The sequence below is a fragment of the Symsagittifera roscoffensis genome, chromosome 7, assembly GCF_963678635.1.
Source record: "Symsagittifera roscoffensis chromosome 7, txSymRosc1.1, whole genome shotgun sequence".
NCBI lineage: Eukaryota > Metazoa > Xenacoelomorpha > Acoela > Convolutidae > Symsagittifera > Symsagittifera roscoffensis.
In genome coordinates, this window is record NC_087068.1 from 8,875,076 (window position 1) to 8,899,676 (window position 24,601).

The following is a 24,601-nucleotide window of genomic DNA, read 5'->3' on the forward strand; positions in this document are numbered from 1 at the left end:
ATTAAAAAACTTGGTGTAACTAACAAATATTTTTACTAAATAAATCAATTTCTGGGTTTATTATTGTGGCCGAATACTTATTTTGCAAAAACTGTAAATTATGCTGTTTTTCATACGTTTATATGGCATTAAGAAACGAGTTCAAAGGTCAGAACCAAACAAACGGAACTCACAAAGCGGCTCGAGAAAACTTGGCAGCGTTTCCAAATTTGACCTTTTAATGGTTATTTTAGATCTCATATAAAAAGAAATGTCTATTAGAGGTAACACCTTCATGAACATCAAACAATTCCCATGCCGACTTGCTTAATTGAACTATGTTTGAGAAAGATATCACAAAAGGCTGAATTAAAATTTTCATTTAAAAAAACAGAAATATAGCGAAGTTTTCAATTGATGGATTCGGATATGGCAGTTTATATAATGCAAGCACGGGCACTTTTTAGACAAGCGTTACAACGGGCAAAAGTTTGGTGAAAACCGTCATTTGAATGCCCAAGAATGACGTTTCTTTTTAATGTTAAGCTGAGGCGCAGGGATAAAACCATTCACATTGAATTTATTCGGGTTCCTTTGGATAAATTAATTGTTCTACCACAATCGTCAGTTTCAATTAAATTACTTATTTTCTTGTGTTTTTGTTCACTTTACTAACTTTATTTTAAATTAAATTTTAGTTTTCTTTTAGTTTTAAGCAAATGAGAACAAATTAAAAATCATTTTAACGTCTATTTACTAAAGCGAAACAAAAAAGTGTTCAGCTAAAGTGAAACAAAAAACAAGGAAATTAGCGCAAAAGAAAGAACAATGTTTTAAATGCGTTATTAACTTAGACAAGAAAAAACGAAGATTATTTTAACTCTTGCGGTATCATCAGGATATAATGCAAAATTTTTAATATCTTGCTAACTAATTAACGCTATGCTACCTTGTTACAAAATGTTATCATTAAAAAATCTATTTAAAAAAATTTCAGTGATTTAAAAAATTTCAAATGTTGTACTTTATAATGCATTTTGTTCATTTTCTATAAGTGCAGCAGATTTATATAAATTACCTTAAAAAACACTAATAACCATCAACACATATAAGCTGGAAGATTTGCTTACAGTTTATCAATTTCTATCGTTTTTGTTTTTTCAAATCCGACTTTATTGTTTTGATTGATATACTTGAAAAATATTTCTGAAAAGTTGCTTGTGTTTCTCTGAGAGGGTTCTAATACATTTAGAAACTCAAAGTACTGACAAGAAATGGTTTGAAATACGGTAATATTCAGATAATTCGTTACCCCGACTTCTAGCAACAAAAGACAACTTGTAATCAAAGATAATTCGCAAAATTTGAAAATGACTTAAATCTTAAGAATTTCCGTTTAAGGTCGCCGCTGAATAACCGGCTCTAAAGCTTCGCGGCGATAACCAACTTAAGCTTCGCAGCAAAAAACTGCTCGTTTTTTCGTAGTAACTCCTAATCTACGTTGGCAAGCTTGCAAAACGTTGGCGCGACTGCGGCAGTGAATATATTGCGAGTGATCTTTTAATGCAAATGGCCTATTATTGCGAGCAGTTTTTAGTTGAGACTTGGCGCATCACGAGATAATACAAAGATTCTCCGAAAAATCATTTCAAATTGAATACAAGTGGATTGAAATCGCTGATTTTAAGTCACCTCAAAAAAAATTGATCAATTTTAAATCGACTCAAAACCATCTTTAAAAAGTTTTTTTTTCAGACTATATAAAAATTGAAACCAGCTTCATATAGATTTAAATAAAATTTTCTTGACGTGTGGTTTATCAACATTTTGCTGCAAAATTAGGTTTAAAATAATCTTCTTATGGCTAGCGACCTTTTTCTTGTCACCTGTTTTTCATGCTGTTGTTTGAACGCCTCGGAGAAAATTTTGTATTCAAGTATTTTATAGTAGTATTTTTATCAATAAAAATTGATATAGGTTAGTCTTTTTATCAAGTAAATTTTGGTTTTACTTTTGATTTAATTTGACTATTTTGTTGTATCATTTTTGCGCAACAAAATTTATTTAAATATCATAATTTGCGGTCCTTTCTTTTTGAAATTTTTTCGGCCGAAATTAATTTACATATTCACCATTCACCGTTTCGTTTCAAAGAATTTGATTAAAAATGATATTATTGGCTCAAAATCATGAAACAAAAACCTAAGCGTTTGCAAATATTTTAAATTTTTAGCATCGATTGAAGATATAAGCTGATGAAAAATAGATTTTTTGCCAAAATTTGTCTAACTGATTGTTAAACGTAGTGTATGGTAGTGTATCAAGGTAGTGAGTGTTTCATAAAAAATGATGAAAATGATCAAAACGAATTATAAATTGGTTGATCATTTTCATTGTTTATAACCAAAATTCGATTAAATACCTACTATTCAATTACACTACTTTCATCAATCAGTAAGACAATTTTTGGCGCAAAATCTAATTTAGAAATTACCTTTTAATCAATTTATTGCCTGAATTGGTGAAAAAATCTGATGTAGTTCCGGTATTTCTAACATAAATTTGTGCCCAAAATCAGATTCAAACTCGAGTTTTAGTCATCTTATGTAAATTTTTCAGAGCGTTTTCTGAAACGTGCTCTAAAAGCATAATCTGAAATCTGTTAATTGAAAAAAAAAATTTAAGCATTAGTCTGCACAGGAAAATATTATTTAAGCCCGCAACTTACAATAGATTTAACAAGCTATGAAACGAAATTTTTCTGTCATTTGTTTTTTTTTCAGATATTTTAGTCAACGAAATCGTTTTTTTTTATTGACAAGAAGCTGTTTAAATTCATTGTAAGTCCATTTTGTTCCACAAATGGGTTATCGAAAATCGATTTTTATACTGTATAAAATCTGAATAAAAAAAATTTTATATCAATTTAAATCCCACATTTGTCACTACAGACAAGCAAAAAAATAAGATGAAGCGAGTTAAAATGAAGCGAGTTCATACGGAAAGTATAACGATTAACATTCTGGTCAAGCCTATCGCCTGTTTCTTTGATTTGCTAACATAAATCACGTACCATGTAATAAAAACTACCAAGCGTAACAAGTTTTCTTCCTCTTGTCTAAACATCAGGATAAAGAGCCTTACAAAATTAGCGTTTCCTGACATAAGCCTCTGTTAAGATATTGAATAATAGTTGTTAGAGTTTTAAAAGGAAACTATCTGTTTTTAGTCATCATTTCATATGATCGGATAGTTTAAGGAGAACTTTAAAGGTAATCATAACAATTTTAAAACTCGCATTGTTCTCAGTATATCATGGAAGTTTAAGAAACAAGTTAAAACGTATCCCCACCAGCGGATTTAGAGGAGGCGTGGGGGGGGGCTGGATGCTTCTTTTTCCCTCAGGGATTCGACCCCCCCCCCCCCCCTGCCGACTCAAAGGGTCCCCAGTTTGTACTGATTTGAGGTCTCCATTTTTGGCTGACAGACCCGTTAATTTTTTTAAAGGCGGTTTAAGCGCCAAAATATACTAATTATGAGGGAGGAGCGCGCGCCGAAAAAGCGCGATTTTTTGGTCAACATTTTTCAAGAAGTGCCTAAAAACGTCTTTTTGGCCAGTTTTTTCAAAATTTTGCCTGCGGCGCAGACAATTTGGGCAAAACAGGGTCTTTTTAGTGCTTTGGGAGAGCTCGGAAAATCATTTTGGTCGACCTAAAAAAAATAGAACGAAATTTTAGAAAATGTTTTGAAAATCCGCTCAACCCCTCTCGTGTCCGCTCCTGCCTACCTCCTTCAAGCTGTAAAGTAGCGAATGTTTGTTTCTAAATTGAATTTTTTTTGACCAGCACATCGAGAATTTTTGCTTGCTGCAACAAGAAACTAGATAAAAACACATAGTGGTGTGGAATATCTTTATATTTTGGTCAAATAGGGGGATACATGTAACCTTGTTCTTTTTTATTCTTCTGGAACCTGATCTAAACTACACTTTATTATTGGATAAATTAGATATTTTACCACTGTAAAGTATTTAATATTAACCAATCATAATCCATCTAACTAACAACCCACTTATTTGTAAGTGCTGAAATTATTGTAATTTCAGCACCAGAGAGATTTGAATTTAACATAATCAAAATAATCACTACGAAGTTGATTTACTTGGAACATCAATTTTTAAACCAATTCCATACTCACAATGGATAAAAAATAATACTCAACAAAAGAGAATAAAACAACACTCGCATAAAAAAGACCTTTTTCCATTAATTGAAAAAGAAAATTTTACCGATAAAATAAATTTATGAGGACCACAAACAAAGGTTTTAAAATACACAATCAACCAAGTTTTTGACCTTCATGACCCACTTGACACAATCCCCTAATCAAAACTAGAAATTGACAATATTTTTCTCCCCCCCCCCCAACAGATGAAGTTACACTTGAACTTTTAAAATAATATCAAAATCTTGACCCAGTAATTAGACAACTAAAATCATGGCACAAATACAAAACTAAGCCCGTAAAAGCAGATACCACATTTTTAGGAAAAAAAACACTCCTCCGATATTTCCGAAAATTTAATAACACAACAATTAATGAAAATACAGATCTTTTAAAATATCAATAAAATGATTCTAAAGTTCCCTGTCTTCCTTTAAGTATGATATTAATAGCTTTTAATATCTCACATACACAAAATACTAAAGGACACTCCGGATCAGAAAAAACATACTCGAACTTTACACAAAATTTTTATTTCCCAAATGCACCAATTTGGATAAAAGTATTAAGCAATGATTGTATAATATGTCAATTGAACAAACCTTATCCAAATCAAAAACAAATAGCACAAAAACAAGATTTTAAAGGACAAAGTTTATATTTTAACCATCGCATATCATTCGATACAAAAAGACCAATTTCACCATCTTCTGAAGGAAACTCCCACATTATGGTCATTGTTGACGCATTCACACATTATGTAGCACTCGACCCAAGACCACATTGTAATGCTTATTATGCTTACACAACACTTTATGAACATTGCATAGCAAAATTCGGATTACCCGAAATCCTAGTTACAGACAACGGTACAGAATTTTTTAATAATGAAATAATCACACTATGCCACTTATATAACATCAAACATAAACCACGTACATCTCATGCACCTTGGACAAACGGTTTAGTCGAAGGTATGAACCGTTCACTACAAAAATATCTCAGATGTATCTTTAATGGAAATGATACACGATACACAGAATGGTCAGCAGATGTAAAATTATTTCCCTTAGCATACAATTCACAAATAACGACAACTTTAGGAATGTCACCATACGAAATGGTTTTTAATCAAAAGCCACGTAAACCAATTATGTTTACAGCAAATGCCCATAAAATGCACAAGGTTATTGCCAACCAAATAAAGACTCAATTTGTTATAACCTACCTTTACACACACATGATGAAGATCATTTTCATCACCCACAAATTCCTCAATTAGCCTCCGACACACATACCGAATGGATATTAAATAGAGATAAAAAACACAATGATATTTACCAGAAAGTAACAAAGAAATTGTCACAAAGGCAAAACATTAACAATCAAATTAATTCACGCCTTACACCAGCCACAGATTTAAAAATTGGAACATTTGTTTTACTACCTAACTTTAATACGCAAAAAGGAATTTCTAAGAAATTACAACCACTTCGAAAAAGACCATACCAAATCATTGCCAAACCCACTGACGTAACGTACAAACTCACAGATTCAACCAAAAAAGAAATTGTTCAACATCGTAACAATCTATTGCCCGACTACCCAAAAGAATACGCACTACGCGAATTAACTCAATTATATTCTTTCACAGGTTTGAAAGTTATTCCAAATCATACAGAAAAAGAAAAAGATGAACAACACAACGTTCATCATAAAAACCAAAAACAAAAACAAACCACAACTCAAAACAATACAAAAACGCCAAAAACACAAAAATACCTCAAAAAGAAAGAAAAAATAGGAAAATGATAGAAAAAATTTTACCACAAAAACAAGTAGAAAAATCAGAACATAGAGAATCATCACGACTTAGAAATCAACCACGTTAAAACTACAAAACATTCATCCCACAATCTAAAATAATAAAAAAAGTTGAATTTCAAAAACAACTTTATTTTTAAAATAAATAATTTTTGCACCTCTGGATCGATTTGAACTTTGATTTTTCAAGATAACATGCTGACGAACACGCAACAGTTCTAGTATAAATTCAGCCAATAGGATTCACTTAAATTCGTCACCTTCTATATCTATAACACCAACCTATTAGCCGAAAGATATTAAACTCCAGGCATATCTATAACTATAACTTTACAACCTCCAGGTCAAAAATAAGCAACTCGCTAAAACTTGACAACTAAAATAAATACCACCATAATATTACAACCCTCCTCTATCTAATAACGCAAAGATCAACAATATTTTCCCAACTCAGACCTCAAAAACCCTCAAACCAAAAATGACAAATTAGCCTAAAGTAAAAAAGGACCATAATCATTTGGCCTAAAGTACAAATGTTTCAAAAACACCCCAGATCACCCGACAAATAAAAATAAAGCAAAGAAGACCTCCCAAACACCATAAAATTGGCCCCCAACAATTTTTCACAAAACTCAACCCACTTGTCAAAAAATCAATAAATAACTCGACCACACTTGAATCTCGCCTCAAACGACAAAAAATATTCGAGAAAGAAATCATTTCTTAAATGCTCTTCTCTCGATCTGTAAATATCTTTAAAAAAACAATATTAAATCTTTTAATAAAATTTTTCATACTATTCAAACTTTTGTTCATATTTCTATTTGATAGTTTTGAAGCTTTTATAATCATTTTAATAATTTTTTGCAACATCTTTTTAATTTTCTACTCCCTATTTGAAATATATATCCAACTTTCCCAAATCATTGACCATATTCACAGGTACGATAACCCAAAGTTTATTTAAATGATACGAACAATTTTTAGTAGAACAGATATTTTTTTACTATTTGTAATTTTCATCATATTTTTATCATCCCTAATATTGACAATGTGCAAATGTGTAAAAAAGGCAATAATCGCATTCGCCTTAGCAACAATTTTTTTAATTCTTTTCATTGAAGAATACTACAATAAACATAAATCTTCCCACGAGAAAAAATCAATCGAACACTTTCAAAAAATGCTAACCAACAATCACAAAATCAGTCTTCACCGACATCATCCCAAGAAAATCCAGCAATACCCACAACTACCCAAAACCCCCAAACATCCACACGAATTTCTTTCCAAGATAATCCATACACTTTTGAAGAAAGACACGCTCGCTTATCCGAACCATTAGAACCAGTTCAGCGACAGGCACCCCTAAGTGAACCAACATATAACTTGTACCCCACATTACCACAAGAATTAAGTAGAATAAGAAACATTAGTCAAAACCAAAATACAGTCGAAATAAATAGACAAATTATACATCCACGACGAAACAGAAGTTTTCAAACCCCTAGCGTTCATTTTGATATACCCCAATCACCAACACCAACTACTCCAGAAATTTCAAGTAGTGCTTTCACAACAGAGCACCTCAAATATACCCTCAGATTACTTAGGTTCAACACCAACATCTGAACAAATACGTGAAAATCCCTTTAAACCCTCCAATCCCACATCATGACTATCATAATGGACAACACACTCTTATACACAAGGTGAACCAAACTTAGTGAATGATCCAAAAGATATTTCTACGGATACAACACTATCATCACTACCAGAAACATTATCACTACCGTCAACACCATCATTAAGTCAAATCTCACCGACATTTTTTCCTTTAATATTTCCAAATAACCTCGACGCTAGATATCGAGAACAATCATCAACAAATATCCCTTTACGATTAGATTGGAACACATTCGTAGCACCTCCCCCATTATTTGGACAACATCAAGAAAGTAACCGACTCCACAGTTGGGCACTCAATAGATTACAATATAGACAAGATATCCACGAAGATATTTGAGAACACAATATTCAAATACTTCAACACAACAGTCTCCAATTAAAATTTGAAATCACGATCAATCTTAACAATATTGTACAACATCCCCACCCATTAAATCCTCCAAATATAACAGCTCAATCGCTACCACCACCATTTATAACCACTGAAGTAATATACAAATACAATAGATATACGAAAAACACAATTGGTTACATAACATTTTATAACCCTTACTCAGGATTATCATACACATGTATATTCTAAAAATATTAACATTTCAACACATCTTTTTTCTAATATTTTCCAACCAAAACACAAATTCTTCTCCTCGCACTGGACCCCAAGATTTATTAGTAACACACTATGATTGTGAAGAAAACGAACAAAAAACACTACACAAATATGCAAGAAATCAAGTATCACAATGCGAAACAGAGCCACAAGCTATAGAAACTACAAATGTAATAGCAACATTGTATTAAACGATAACTTGAACGATATCAGGGACATATTAAATTAGACAAAAAATATCCATATAACGGCGCACACGGAAGATTAACTTGTGACATAAACGTTAAAAACTGGATACCACACATTGGAATAAATGACCCCTCAAACTGCAAAGCAGACACAAAAAATAAAGGCTATCAAGAAATAATGTTTTTCGATTGGAAAATACAACTCAAAAAAGTACAACTCACACGAGATTTATCTGATAACACCATGATCTATCAAGGAGTTAGATTACCTTGCAAAAATGATCAGGGTTATTGCGACCCTACAACAAGGACCCAAGCAACAATTGTTTGGTTTCCCGAAGATACATGCACAACATTCCAAGTAGCAAAAATACACGCTCGAATGATAAAATTTCATGAAAAATATTCTATTGAATCAATTCCATACGAACAAGTAAACCCATCCCGAAAACAAAGTAATAATTTTAGAAATATTCATGATATAGAAAATAAATTAACACGCTTCCAAATCTATCAAGAAACAGAATTTGCATGTAAATACAGAAATCCACTATATAAAACACAATATTCTGAAATACTTGTCGAATACGAAAAAGGTTTCGACATGACCACTGGAAAAATAAAATTTGACCCTTATGCCGCAAGTCATCCTATAAATGAAGGAACATCATACATCCCAGTTAACTTTCAAAAAAGCACAGGTCAACCTGGTGGAAAACTAAAACCACATGACAGTTAAAGCACACGTTTACAAGAACTATCACTAATGAATAGCACCTATTTTGGTAATATTCATTATGATATCCACTTAGATATGAAGTTAGACTACACAATTAGTCGAATTTTTCAAGAAATGTCACTCTTCGAATTAGAGACACTTCATCAACTATGCGAATTGGAAAGAACACAAATCTTACAATCACTCGCACTAGCAGTACTAAAATTACCTTAGGCAGGATGTTTATTATCAGGAAACAGATCAAATTTTCTAGATTACGAAGGAAACATTTTATGGTTTTATACTTGCATCAAAAAAGTATCACCATTATATGTTTTCGAAGATAAACGTTGTTATAAAAGAATCCCCATATTCTATAAAAACAAAGTACATTTTGTCGACACACTTTCAAGACGAACATATTTTTGGGATACCGCAGTCCCATGTGGATCAAAAAATAGCCACAAGGTAGTACAATTAAATCCCGATGGAGATAAATACTATCTCCTTACACCATACCCTACATTAATGCAATCACTCAAAAGTTTTCACCCGAAAGCATCAGAGCCATTGCTCGTAATCCAAATATTGACTTACAATCAATTGGAATATATTCTAAATCAAATATCCAATGTCACATTAGAACACACAGTTTCAGGAATTATTAACACAAATGGACACAATACAAAAACAATCAATTGACCAGAATTTAAGAAAACTTGCCGAAACCGCAGGATTCGCAGAAATTTATACACAAGACTATAGCGGATATTTTAAAGATATCAAAGACTACATATATTTAAACGGTGAAAAATACAGACCACAAGATATTTCACCCATAAATATTTTCAGTTTTGTCACCTTAAAAAACAAAATTCTTGCTTTTCTAGGATGGCCCTATTACATCTTAGAAAAATTAACTATCTTATACGCCATGTTTAATTTTATAGGATTTCTTTTCTCACTGTTAAAAGGAATCTATAACACATGCGCTATACAAACACAAGTAAACAGACAAGCGAGTGTAGCACGTATACTATTTGCAGGATTTTTGGAATTTTTTCATCGTCAATAAACAAAATACTTTTAGATGCACAAATAAAAGATTATAATACAAAAATATCCACGAGACCAAACACATACAATGAAGAACATATTAATGTAGATACAACACTTACAGCACCATAGATACCAACCAGAAAACCATCCATTATCATTAGTTCCCCGTAATTTTCGAAACCTAGCAATCACACATAATCCAAATTTTAGACCAAATGCAACACAAAGTCCCATCCAACACATAATGACACATCATTCACAAAATGATAATACCTATGAACAAATTATAGAACAACCTCACACCACCACTTTTCAATCTCAAAATAATCATTTTTTTAGCCCACGATGAGCCGGCAATTTGGATCCCTCCATCGCTCAAATTCCCACCCAGCCAACCTCCAAACTCCAATCCCAATCATACCACTTTTTGCTTTCCCACCACCCGATTTTCCGATTATTAATACACCATCAAGCACGAATTCTGATACTAACTCAGATATTTCAGTTTTATATTCTATCTCACAATTTAATAACTCTAATGTAGAAACCCCCGACGAATTTGCAGACTCCGAACCATCTCCCTCAAATTATACCCAGACCAACTCTTCAGCTTTTTCCAAACCTCCTTTTCAACCAAACCCATCTAATCATCCACTCCCATCCATTTCCACTCCTTCCTACGCTTCCCAAGTAACCCCAACCTATTCTCCACTTCATTCCGACAGATCATATAATAATTCCCCAGATACCCCTCCAAAGTTCGCAGGAGCTCGATAATTTTATAACTTTACAACAACAATTAATACACCCCAACACCCTTTCAATACATCAACTATCATCCACGTTAACATCCTCAAACCCACCTACTCCCACACCCTCCTCAGCTTACACTCCATCATTAGCACAATCATCCACGTCCACCAAAACGCCCACTAGCACTCACAGAGCTTATCGCACTTTTAAACGAAAAGTTCCAAATCACCCATTCCCGACCAAACCAGGAACAGCCCGCGAATATATTAATCACCCGCAACACACCAACACGAAAAATTTTCTTGAAATGACCTTACCGTCATTTCCGCAATATACATTAAACACACCTAACGACACTAATGACACACGCAATTTTGTAGATGAACATGTTTTAATGCCAACACTTCATTGGACAGCTTATTATAATTTTACTAACCCCCTTTGCCGACCACTAACAAATACTCATGACAGCATAGAAAAGAACAAAAACATGTTATATAGTCTCACCACAACACTAAAACCTCGACAGTTTACTTACGTTGGATATAAAAAATTACTAAAAACATTCACTGCACCCCGAGCTAACGAATTTTCAAAAGAATACTACGATCATAATATCATCCGCCCTAATCAAGACCAATTTTTAGATGAAGACCGCTTCGCAAACCCGCGACTAACAGAAAAATTTTTCATCAAAACATCATACGTATTCACACTTAATATTTTTGATAGAAAGAATCACCACATTATTTCAAAATCACTAGCTGATATTCAAGCATACGAGAGCTTCTATGATAATTTTCAGTTTTTCTCACTAACCTTTCACTTTCTTTCACCACAGGAACGCGATTTGCACTGTTCCCACGATATTATGTTACGCACTAAACAAACGCACACATATACATACTATCGTTTTATACAAAATCATTTTGATTTGCACACCCCATCAAGACAACCTCACCATCGTTTTCAGTTTCTTAACTCAAGGTACACGTCACCATTTTTCCTTAATTTTACATATTGCATCAAAGATACTAACCTCCACGGTATCCTCCGCAACTATGACCCAGCTACCCAAATGTATATATTCTGTCCCATAACGAAGACCTTCAATACCGAAGATTCCAGACCCTTCCTTATCCTGCATGAATTTATCCAGCCTACTGAAATACCCATATTAGAATTCATTCACAAGACTAAATATAATCATAAGATATATAACCTCATTCAAAACACACCTTATGAGTTTGCAGTAGGCACCGAAGAACTAAACACCATTAAAGCACTTCAATTGCTTTGGCCACTGCTACAAACTTAAAACATCATACGCATACTAGCAAAATTACTAACAACATCAGATATGATACACGACATCTTCCCCCACGGCTTTTTCCCAGAAGATTAAGGTAAGTATAATTTGAAATACTCTTAACTAATAAATTTAAATTAATACTAACCATTTTTTATCAATGTTTGATTTTTATTTCTAGTCTTCACACCACGATCACCTACAAAACAGAGAAGAAAAATTTTAAAAAATAAGAACTTGTTAAATTATCTTAAAATTCATTAATTTTGTGTACTAAATAATGTAGTAAAATTCATACCAAATGTAGTAATTTCATTTATATATTATTCCCCCATGAAGCAGTAAACTTAATTCCGATGAAAATTTATAATTTTACATTACCCCAAAACGCAGTAAATTTCAAATTCAATGCAATAAATTCATAAAATAAGAAAGCAGTACAAACCTTTTCAATATTTTCATTCACTCGCACAAGAATTCTATCCAAACTCGCACAGCTCGCCCACGAAGAATTGTTTAAATAATGATTTTGAGTTTCAAGCCTTCACTATCAACAACTCTAACACACAATAACAAGTTTCAAACTTTCCTTTAATCCGGTTGGAAAGGAATTATATACCAAACCAAACTAACCAACGCAGCCCACTAAACACCACAAATCATAAAATAACAGCATGACTAAGAAAAGAAAACCAACGTTACCCAAACCGGATTAACCCAGCTTAAAACTGGATAATTTATTCTTTTGAAGACTATTATAAAGTCTAAGAAAGAAATAATAAAACACAAAAAAGTCGCAAGACAAACCAATACCAAAAACAATTTGATTTTTGAAAAAAGGACACAACCAAAGTAACATAAGAAAGACCAACATAAACCCAACATAAAACGTTATCACAAAACAGGACCTCTCAAAGAAACAGCATGCAATCATACTCCCACTCCTGGCCTAACCCACCAGAGAGGACGTCCTGAGCATGCTCTATGGCCGGCCTAACCCACCGCGCTACATCCACGCTTTGTGACCACACTTCTATTTTTAATAAGAGGTACTCAAGGGTGAGTAACTCTTCAAAATAACCGAACTAAAACAAAACGCTTTGGTGAAAACAACTAACTAAATTCATGATTAAAAAACCGAACTAACATAATTTTATAAAATGTAAATCATACTTTGCAGTATATAGAACATACACAACAACAAAGACAAACATCCAAAGACTAGATGACCCCATCACACTCGAACAAAAGAATGGCTAAACACAACCGACATGCAGTCCACAATCACGACTCAAAGGATTTAGAGTACGACTTGACTTCGTAGAAAAGGACTTCATTGAACTAGACCAATGACCACCTCGATGCTCAAGTATACTTACAGATCCGAGTTACAAGGCATCCATTCCACACACGATCTTCACGCCATTCCCAGACGAGGTTGCACACAAAACAAGTTCTCTACATAATACAAGGAAAACCTGACATAGCAAACCATCTTGAAATCTGATTGATTTCATTGGGGATCACAGTCGTTGTCGAATGACGAAACAATAACTTTCTATCCCTGATTCCAGCGTCCTGGAAAGTTCTTCCTCAAGAGGAACCGGATAAGAAAATGATGTTCGCCAAATACAAACGTTCATCACCCATCCTTCAAATTGCAGAGAAGAAAGATATTTCCAAAAAACTCTGTAAAACCCGGATGGGTGGAACCTGATCTAAACTATATTTTATTATTGAATAAATTAGATATTTTACCACTGTAAAGTATTTAATATAAACCAATCATAATCCATCTAACTAACAACCCACTTATTTGTAAGTGCTGAAATTACTTGTAATTTCAGCACCAGAGAGAATTGAATTTAACTTAGAAATTAGTTGCCTCTCCAAGAGAACTTCAGCAGTTGCAATAAGCCAGTATACTCTAGATCTATTGAGCCTAGCAGAGACTAGTTAAACACCATGAGACTAGTAGATATAAGAGTAAGATTAGGATCGGTATTAGACTAAGAAGTTCGGCACGAATCTATCCGGCCGAAAATAAGATAGCGTGACGAGCAGACGGTGTACCCTATCCGAAATTACTCTATGAATTAACCATATCCATCTTAACTCACTTCGTTCAAAAAACAATTAACATCAAAATTTCCGGAACATTTAGAGTAGAACATAAGTTTGAATACCAATATCAGCTTTAAATTTTTCGTAATTAAATTAAAGTTTGGAAAAACTGTGTTTTTGAAAAAACTAGCAATCGATTCTGACATATGGGGGTCGGTCGTATGACTAGCATTTTTTAAAAGACAACCTGTGTGAAAATATATGACTGGATAGTGAAGTCCTGGGAACGACTAAAAACAATCAACTAAAGATGACTGAAAAAGACTATTTAATATTCAGAAAATATTTCATCTTCTCATTTAATAAGGTTGCACAATATCAACAATTTTTACGAACCGGGTGAATTTAAAAAATTATGTTGGTTTTCTTAAAATATTTTCGAAAGGTTTATGATAAGATCACTGATTTTAAAGTTCGCCAACGTTTTCAGATTCAGTTTGCTAATAGTACACTAGTTTTCTGTAAATAAACAAGTGTTGTTTGAAAACAATTTCAAGTCAGCTAGTATTTATGTGACACATTCAGGACTCAGAACAGTTCCTTTCCCCCAATATGTCAAGCAAACTCCTTATTAAAAATCTTGTTATGGGAATCGTCACATCTTTTTTTCTAGTAAGTTTCCAATTTGATAATCAAATCAATTATAAGATTTCAAGGCTCTTTTGCAGTACCCCCCCCCCCCCCCCCCACACACACACACACACACAACTAACACATTTGAATTTGAATTTCATTTGAATTTCATTGTTTCCATTTTTGAAAATTTGTTAGCAAAGTCATAATGCAAATGAATCTTGGCCAGTGAACAGCGGCATGCGCAGATATTTTTCTGGGGGGGGGGGGGGGGGGGGGGGGGTCTGACTTTTTTATTAGGTTGAACAATTTGATTTTCTGAGCTCTCCCAAAATAGTATAAGGACCATATATTGTGAACAATTTTCTGCGCCGCACGCAAATTTTTCAAAAAACAGGCTAAAAAAGGCGTTTTTAGACACTTTTTGAAAAATTTTGACCAAAAGTTTGCGCTTTTTTGGCGCGCATTCCCCCCTCCAATTTAGTCAATTGGTGACTGTAGAAAAATTTTCAAGTTTTCCAGCGAAAAATGGATGTCATAAAGTTGTAGCAACGGGGAGACCCTTAGGAAAAATTTGACAACCAGAATTGAGTGGGGGGGGGGGGGGGGTTGGGAGAAGGGGCGGTCGAACTTCCCTACCCACCTCCCCCCTCGGCACTCTACTGCCAGTGAGCAAACTAAGTATGGTGAACACATTTGTTATTCTTGGTTTAGATTGTAACACAACTCATTAAGCCAGAAAAACTCGAATAAAAATTATGAAATAGTATATTTGATGTGTGAGTGCGTGGGAGAGAAGAGAGACGGGGTAGTAGAAAAAAGCCGACTTGAGTTGCAAGGTAGATTATTTTACCAATCAATCACTTAAGAATTTCACTTTTTTCCAGGAAGTGTGCCCTGATTTGTTCTCAGCTAATTTTTAAATATGTAATTTTCATCTTGTTGTGTCAGAGGCTAAATGAATAACAAGATGAAAAATTAAATGAGGGCGGTTCTGAATTCTAGGGCAAAGGCGTTTCCCTCAGAAATTGTCTGCTTATGGGAGTTTCCAGAGGAAAGAATATAAGATAAAGAGCAAAAATTAGATTGTCCTTGAAAAATCAAGCCGTGTTACTAAAGCAACCACACATGATCTAACTTAAGAGGGCATCGATCGAGTTTTGAGGACTTACAAGCATCGAATTTCAGAACTGTACTACATATTAAGTACAATTTTGAAAATTTAATCTTTTAAGTGCTCACAATGTAATCAGAGCCCCCACAGGGCTTTTTTGACTCCTTTCGAGGAAAATAAGAAAACAGAACTGCAATAAACAATGAAACACTAGTATGTGAGCACTATTGCAAAAAGTCGGTGTTGACATAGATACACAACTTAATAATTTTTCAAAATTTACAAAATTTAGTAATCGAACACTGCATTATTGGGTTTGAGTTTTTAGGACAATTGAGAATATTTTCAACAAGACATCAAAACTTTTCTAATTTTGACTTCAATCTGAGAACTCGGAAAACTTATTCATTTCTATCTTTTGGAATCCCAGGAGATATCATCAGTTTGATTGAAGCGCTTCACACCAAACCCATCGGCAAGCTTGATAAGGATAACACCTTTGTAGTTAACCGAGGGGTGAGGCAAGGGTGCGTTTTGGGCCCACTGTTGTTTATCATCCTTTTTGACTTCCTCCTAAGTAAGACCAGTGGGGAGAAAAGAAACTTTGCATACGCTGATGATCTGGCTCTGATCTCTGACAATCAGGCAAATGCTACCAAGTCGCTGAATGAGATGGCAAAAACTTTTGGATTGGCTCAATTAGAAATCTCTGTCGAAAAAACTAAAAGTATTGTAATTAACACCAAAGACAATACTAATGTCCCTATCAATGTACTCAGTGAACAGGTAGAACAGGTTAATCACTTTGAGTACCTCGGCAGCATCATAGCATCTGATGGGAGCGCTGAAAAGGCTATAAGCGCTCGCATCTCTAAGACAAGAATAGCAATGTTACGTCTTAGACCGGCCTTGGTGTCTAAAAGGCTGACACTAAGGAACAAGGGTCTCCTCATTGAGACATTCCTAAAGCCTGTCCTTCTATACGGCTTAGAGACCCTTGTCATCAGATGCGTAGATCTTGGTAGATTAGAAGCGGTTATACACCGCGCTAAAAGAATGTGTCTCAGGCTAGAAACCAGAAATGAAATGAAACTAAAGGAACTGAATGAAAAAGTAAAAACAACGCCAGTCGCTCACCAACTATGCAGGAGAAGGGTACAACTGTATGCTTCCTTTAAAAACATCGGGGTCGATAGCTTGAATGAACTGCTTGAAGGTGCTAAAGTTTGGCAAAAGGATTGGGTCAGGCAGCTCAGGGTTGACCTTGACAACCATGGGCTCAAGACCAAGTGCGACCAGGATAACTGGTTGCATAATCCGATTACCAAACTCAAGTTCACAGACGGCGGGGATTTTAAAGCAAATGCTATCGGCAAGAGGACGCAAACAGTTCAATGTGCTAATGAAAACTGTGGTAGAATGTTTCATAGCAAAAAAGAGATGTATAGGCATCTCAGAGACAATCATTCACCCTCGGTCCAGACCTCCGCTAGTAGTGACAATGAAACTAAAGGAAATGAAAGAACTGTAACTAAAGGAAATGAAAGAACTGTAACTAAAGGAACTGAAAGATCTGAAACTATTAAAGGAATTGAAAGAACTGCAGAGATCCCCCAGCAGCCCAGCGACGGGGGGTCCAAAAAGGGTAAATTCGACTGCCCTCTGTCCGACTGTAACAAGACTTATGTCTATGTCAGCGGTTGGACAAAGCACATGCAAAACTGTCACCCGCATGTGAAACTGATCAGCGCATCAGAATCGACCGTCTCAGCACCGCAACTGAGTCGGCAATCCTTCGCATCAAACCAAGACACTAGCACGGGTGATGAGGTGCTAAAGTGTCCGCTCTGCTCCTACCGGTGCTCTGTTAGAAAGTCAATGATCAATCACTGTTATGTGAAGCACCGATACTCCTGGGTGAAAGCAAGGCCAATGCCCGAGCCGCCAAGTCATGTTGGCGTTGCCCCGGTGCGTACAATCAAGAGGCAAAATTGTGCAGATTGTAGCGTCATGACCACCACTGCTACCTCGGAAAGGTAGAACGGGTTCCCGGTGGTGACTTTCATTTCGTTTGAATCAGTTCTAATGATTTGATAAAGTCAGAACCATTGCCCCTGGCCTTGACCAGCTGGGGTGCAGATGGGAGGAACTTATTACACAACTTAATAATTTTTCAAAATTTACAAAATTTAGTAATCGAACACTGCATTATTGGGTTTGAGTTTTTAGGACAATTGAGAATATTTTCAACAAGACATCAAAACTTTTCTAATTTTGACTTCAATCTGAGAACTCGGAAAACTTATTCATTTCTATCTTAGTTTTTTTTTCAGTCAATTTATAAGAGAGAAGGCTAACATAATTCTGTTTTTAAATAGCGAAATTTATGTCAGTTCGACATTCTTTGTTGACTTGTTTTTCCGATAATTACGGTAAGTTTACGCACGGAAAGAAATGTTGCCAATCAACCAGCTACCCGAAACCGATCTACCTCAAACCAAAACGAGGCCGAAAAATCTTTTATGAATTTTCAATTGTGCTCGCACAAATTATTGCTTTGATGATAAAAACAACCTTTTGAACAATTATGATTTATTAAATTTCGATCTCGCAACGTGGCCTGCGAAATTAGACTTTGTGTGTTTATTTTTTTTGGACCTTGAAAATGTAATTAGGGCGAAAAAAAATTAGTAATTAACGAAATAGGTTGGAAATATTCGCTTTTTGGTTAAAACGAGGCAGCAATTTCGTTCAAACAATTGCCAATTTTGTCAGAAAGACTAAAAAAAACTACTCGTATCAAGGCGAAACTCTGGATGCTCCGAGCGATCTCTAACTTTGGTCGAAAGCTTCGGTATTTAAAAATGTCTAGCCTCTGTGCAACTTCAAATGGAAAGCCTCTGAGGATTTCCATTTGCAACTTCTAGCCTCTCTTTAAGGTGATGGCTTGAATAGATTTGGGCATCACTCATTGAACGCTAATTATAGCGGCCAAATTAGTCCCGAAATCAAATCCTTGTATTTTTTGAAAACTGATCACAGATGAAATCATTTTCAAGTTCGAGCCCTGAGCATCAACATTTTTCAAACCGTAAAATTCTGTCAAACTTGGTAGTTAAAAAGTCAAAACTTGTCATTTGTCTAAAAAAACCACCAAAGCACAAAAAAGTCGGAACAAAAAAATTGGTTGCGAACAGGCATGTATATTTGCATTATGTGGTGTGAAGTTCTCCAAGATCTCAGAATAACTTCTTGTTGAAACAACTGTTGTTAGATATTGTCCTAGTTACTCCAACTCTTTTTTTCCGTTTTTGCTATTTTTTTGCATTTTGTTAATTGAGAAGTATGATTGAAAAACATTTTTATTGTTTTCCTCAAACTGAGGGTAATGAAAGGTAATCAAACAAAAACCTCAAGTTTTTTTTTCTTAAAAAAGTTTTGGTCTACTGATTCAGAAGTCGAAAAAAAACATTAGAAAAAATTATTTAAGGTCTGTACCGAATCGCAAAAATCAAAGTAAGTGATTTAAAATTACAAACAAATCTGGTATCCTGTAAAATCTAAAGCAAACATCCCTTTCGTGTTTTTGGGCGTAATGCTTTTTGACTTCTCAGGCTTTGTTTCAGTAGCTTAATTAGTAGATTTTTAAGTTGAAAATATGCAATTATGTTCAACTGAATTGATTTTGTCATATCCTATTCATTGATACCAATATGTACAGCTGTGCTTTTTAGCTGCTTTTAGGCGTAGTACGGCTTGAAGAAATAATTGCTGAAATAACATGATTAGAAACAAACTAAAAACAAGACTGCTCGTATCAGGGCAAAGCCCTGAAAGTTCCGACTGCCTTTTATTGTTTATGGAGCAGTAATAACATAAACAACATAAAAAAAATTAAATGAAAGAAAATAAAATGAAAATTTTTTTCCAAAATTTGAAATTTTTCTATGAAAATGGTCCCCCAAACGCCATATCAAGTAGAAAACAACAGATTTCGCTCCTTGTAACAAATCAATTATGGCAAATAAGCTTCTTTCAACCAATTTGGAACGATTTCCAAGACGGATTAAATCTCCGCTTACGCGTTAATAGCGCGAATTACATCGCGCGTTAATTGTTCAAAATTGGTCAAAATGGCCAAAATGGCAATGTTTAAACCCTCATAAGTTAACGAAAAATGATCACAGGTGAAATAATTTTTCAATTTTGAGCTCAGGACAACAATAGCTTTCAAATGAAATTTAAAAAAATTCCGCCAAGTATGGCTAGCTAAAAAGTCGAAATTTGTCTGAAAAAAAACCACCCCGAGCACAAATATTCCGTTACTTTCGTATCGAAAGTCGTAACAATCACTGTTTTGATGACTAGCACGGTGATATGATGACTAGCGCGATGTTTGATCACAGGTGAAATCATTTTCATGTTTGAACCCTGAGCATCAACGTTTTTCAAGATATAAATCAACATTTTCATACAATTCAAATCCTTTTTTGAAAGAAAAACTCATTTCAATTTTTAGAAAAGTTGAGCTTTCAGCTGATAAAATTAGTGAAACGTGCAGCTAGATATAATTTTGCCTAATTTGGCAGTATTTGCTTAATTTTTGCATAACAATAGTCAAAGTACTGAAAAATGAGGCAGCTTTAGATAATATTGTACTCATCAACTCTCGAGCAAAACCTTCATCTTTTAATATTTAAGCATAATGAGTTTAGCAATTTAAAAAAGCTCTCTTACTGAACAAGTTCTCCCAACCTAGCAAGGTACCGCATAAGAAAAAAAGTAACTAGACTTTTCCCAACAGTGCACAATCTTTTCCGTTTTGTGCATAAATTTTCATTAAAAAATTGAAAAACGAGCCTTAAAATTTTAAGAGAGAGAAACAAATTTTGCACATTTCCTTAAATAAGGTTTTTAAAACTTGCTGCAAAAAAAATTAAAAATCGCAAACAAAATGATAACTCAGTTCCCTATTTTTATAGCATCATCTTAATCAGCGCTGAAACCAAGAGAAAGTCAAATACGTTTTCAATATACAGCAGTTAATTCTTAGTTTAAAGTCTAAGCAACTGATAAAGGTACAATTACGAAAATTCTTCACGTGTATGAAAACAGAACATTTTATTGCTCTGCAAAAATCTAAAATTTCAAAATGTTCTCTTTTGCAGACTAAAAGCAAAATTTCAAAAAAGGATGAAAAAGAACCCCAAACAGATGTTTCTAGTAAATCCAACGAATTCAAGGATTTTTACTGACTCCAGAATTCAAGGATCTCTAAAAATCAAGGAAATAAAAAAAGCCTGAACATTTTTCAGGTTTTAAAAAATGGAAAGAAATCAATCACTTTGAAGATATTTGATTTTTTATTTTTTTACTTTTTTTAACAAAATTTACTAAACTTGAGAAAATTGGATCAGTAGAAAAATTTGTTTAGCGCTGATGTTTTTGAAAACTGAAGCCACTTTCAAAATTCAAAGTCATTCACATCAAGTTGAGCAAATTGCAATTATGTTAATGGTAAACATAAATTGCATTTCCTTCAGCAAATGAATTTGAATTGAATTTTAGAAAGTCGAAAGTCAAACCGCAAAAATTATCAAAAATTAGCGTACACAATTGATTTTTTCCTGAAAAAAAAATTAAAAAATCAGCGCGGCCAAAAAAGGTGCCTTCAAAGCGTTTATTGAAACTCAGAAAAGTTTTTAAAAAATTTTATATAAAATTATTCTCATACTTTTGATCTGATCGCAATTTCTAAAACAGTTCGCTAGTTTTTACAAGAAGGCAGAGGGATGAATAAATCTCTTTTTTATCATTTGATTTGAAGAACATAATGATACCTGATGAAAACAAATGTTGAAGAAAACCTTGAAGCATTACGACCGAAAGAATTTATTCAGTTGCTATGCCGGGTCACCTCAAAGCATTTTTCAAAAGAAGCGCAAACACAAACTCACAAAATTACATTCCAACCCAAAAAAGGAAACACTAATGAGCAATTGCTCGTGGAAACTTTATCACAAGTAAAATTACCACCAAAATTAGTAAGTTGAGTAGGAAAAACAACAGCTCTGCAGCTTCATACATACTTTAACTTGGTAAAAACTCTTCAAATATAAAGTTTTTCAGAAGAAAACGTCTTGGATCTACTTAACAATCTCCCTCCCCCTCCCCCCACGGGAACCTACTTAAGAATCTCCGTCCCTCTAAATAAACACAGTAAATTAACACTGAGCTTTCTATTGAGAAATTTAATTTTGCTGCATTCTGATGGGTAGAAAAATCGACCATTTTGATCTACTAAACAAGTTTTCCCCTTTCTTGAAAGGGGTGGAGATTGTTAAGTAGATCCAACTTCTTAGCGTTATATGATCTTTCATGAAAAATCATTGGTCGATTGTATATTTTTTTGATAATTGAGAGAATAAAACAAAAAAACAGCAGGGATCAACCATAGAATCCGCCCTCTCTTAAGTGACCTACTGTAGAATGTCCTCCCCAAGCATGTATTAATTCTGCATTTCATATGATTGCACAAAATATAATTAATCAGAATTATTCATACATTTTTTTTGGTAGTCTACAAAGTCAAATGAATTGACGCTTTATCTAATTTCCGATAATTTAATCTGCTAGTTCGGTGATTGATGTTCTGTTCTAATCTTAATAATCCCAGTAAAAAATCATATTTTTTTCCTTTAAATCGATTGGGGGGAGAAATTGTACGATTTATCCAACAGTAGAAGGAATTTTGGTTTAAAAAACAATTGCCAAAATGATTTTGACGTAATGCCAATTCGACCAATTTTTTTAGGTTTAACGACGTATCGTATTCATTGACTAGTCCCATAATAATTCTGAGGGCACTTGAATCTTCAACGCTTATTATATTTAAAAATGGGTTAAGCCGATCACAAAGCTATTTCAGAGTCCGAAAATTTAAACAAAATATTTAATTTTTTTTCCAAAAAATGACATAAGTATATGCTTTTAACCACGCCTGATGCCTTAGATTTAAGCAAATCTTTCAAATATGATGCTGAGTGACAAAAACTTAAAATGCATTTCCACAATCGGTTAATTATAAATTGGATGTTAAATAATTCATGCGTGGTAAAATATTTTGATTAGTTTTTGGCATATTTATCAGATGAAACAGGTTTTGTTTGAGGTGAAATTCTCTTGTTTGTTTTGGTCACATTAGCATTAGACATTTCAAAACAGCTGCTTCTTTGATGTGCTTTTATGGCCATTAAGCAGCTATAAATATTCGCAGACTGTTAAAAAAACTGGCAGATAAACGAAACAGTGATGATAACCATCAAAAACCTGTGATTTTGATCGTTTCCCTGTTTTTTTTTTCAAAATAAGAATTAAAAATTTTCTTGCAATTTCAATTTGAGTTTTTTGAAAAAATAAAACATTTTTTGAGACCTCAAATCTGGTATATATTTGTCCGCAAAAAAGACTAAAACTTTGCCACTAAATGCACCCTAGTAAAACTATAAGTGTTTGTTTCATGCAAAAATATATGTTTCAAAATGGTACAAAGTGTGAAGGTGGCTCAATTCCCAAATAGGGAGTCCGATTATTTAAAAAAAGAGGCACGAGATACGCCTTCTTTCCTAAATCCGTTGCTGATCTGATTTCTGCCTTTCGAAATTTTAATTTCCTGCCAAATTGACTCAAAGCATCAATTTTTTCTTAATTATTAGGATTCTGTTTCAGGTACAACTCGGTGTGTGGGAGCTCCCTGTACAGTTTAGTGTATAAACAGAGAGGGTGATTAAGCATCTCACGCCATCTTTCAGTCAATACCAGCCGCCAAAATCAACCCGAGAAAATCAATACCAACCACGTCATAAACTGCATAATGGAGATACAATCACAATGAAATTCAAATTAAAATTTGAACGCCTCAAAGCTTGAACACTACAGCGAACACATGTGCTCCAGAAAAACATGGAAAAGTCCCAGAAAACTGGTGCAAGTTTAATTTTTGAAGATATTGTGAAATTAATGGGTTCATTTGACCACCGTCTTCATTTTACCTGATGATTTTGCACAGTCATCCGGCATCCCAAATGCAAAACAAGATTGCTCGAATAAAAGCACAGCTTTGAATATTAATACTGACCCTTAGACGTCTGAAAATCTTTTTTTGATTGCGAAACGCATTGAATTTTTTATCGATTTTTATTGGATGTGTGTCGTCAAATACTAGCAGGGCAGCAATCCTTGTTCAATTCCTGAGAAACTTCTGCGTTCCATCCCCTAAACTTGCTCCTGAACCTCCACTCAGGGGCGGATTTAAAAGAAAGGTGGACGCCCTACCCCTCCCCCCACCAACCCTCAGGGCTTCGACCCCCTCACCAACCCTCAGGGATTCGAACCCCTCACAAACCAAAGGCCCCCCTTTGGTATTATTTTATGACAT

At 34.2% G+C, this 24,601-nt stretch overlaps 1 protein-coding gene across 2 annotated transcripts in view; it reads left to right on the forward strand.

Moving 5' to 3' along the window:
- Positions 1-24,197, forward strand: part of LOC134851669 (uncharacterized) — a 55,048-nt gene extending 30,851 nt beyond the window's left edge. For both annotated transcript variants that reach the window (XM_063867851.1, XM_063867852.1), the window contains exon 4: positions 23,893-24,197. In XM_063867851.1, coding sequence (XP_063723921.1) covers positions 23,893-23,950 — 58 coding nt within the window. In that variant the 3' untranslated portion in view covers positions 23,951-24,197. The remainder of the gene's footprint in view (positions 1-23,892) is intronic.
- The last annotated feature ends 404 nt before the right edge of the window (positions 24,198-24,601 follow it).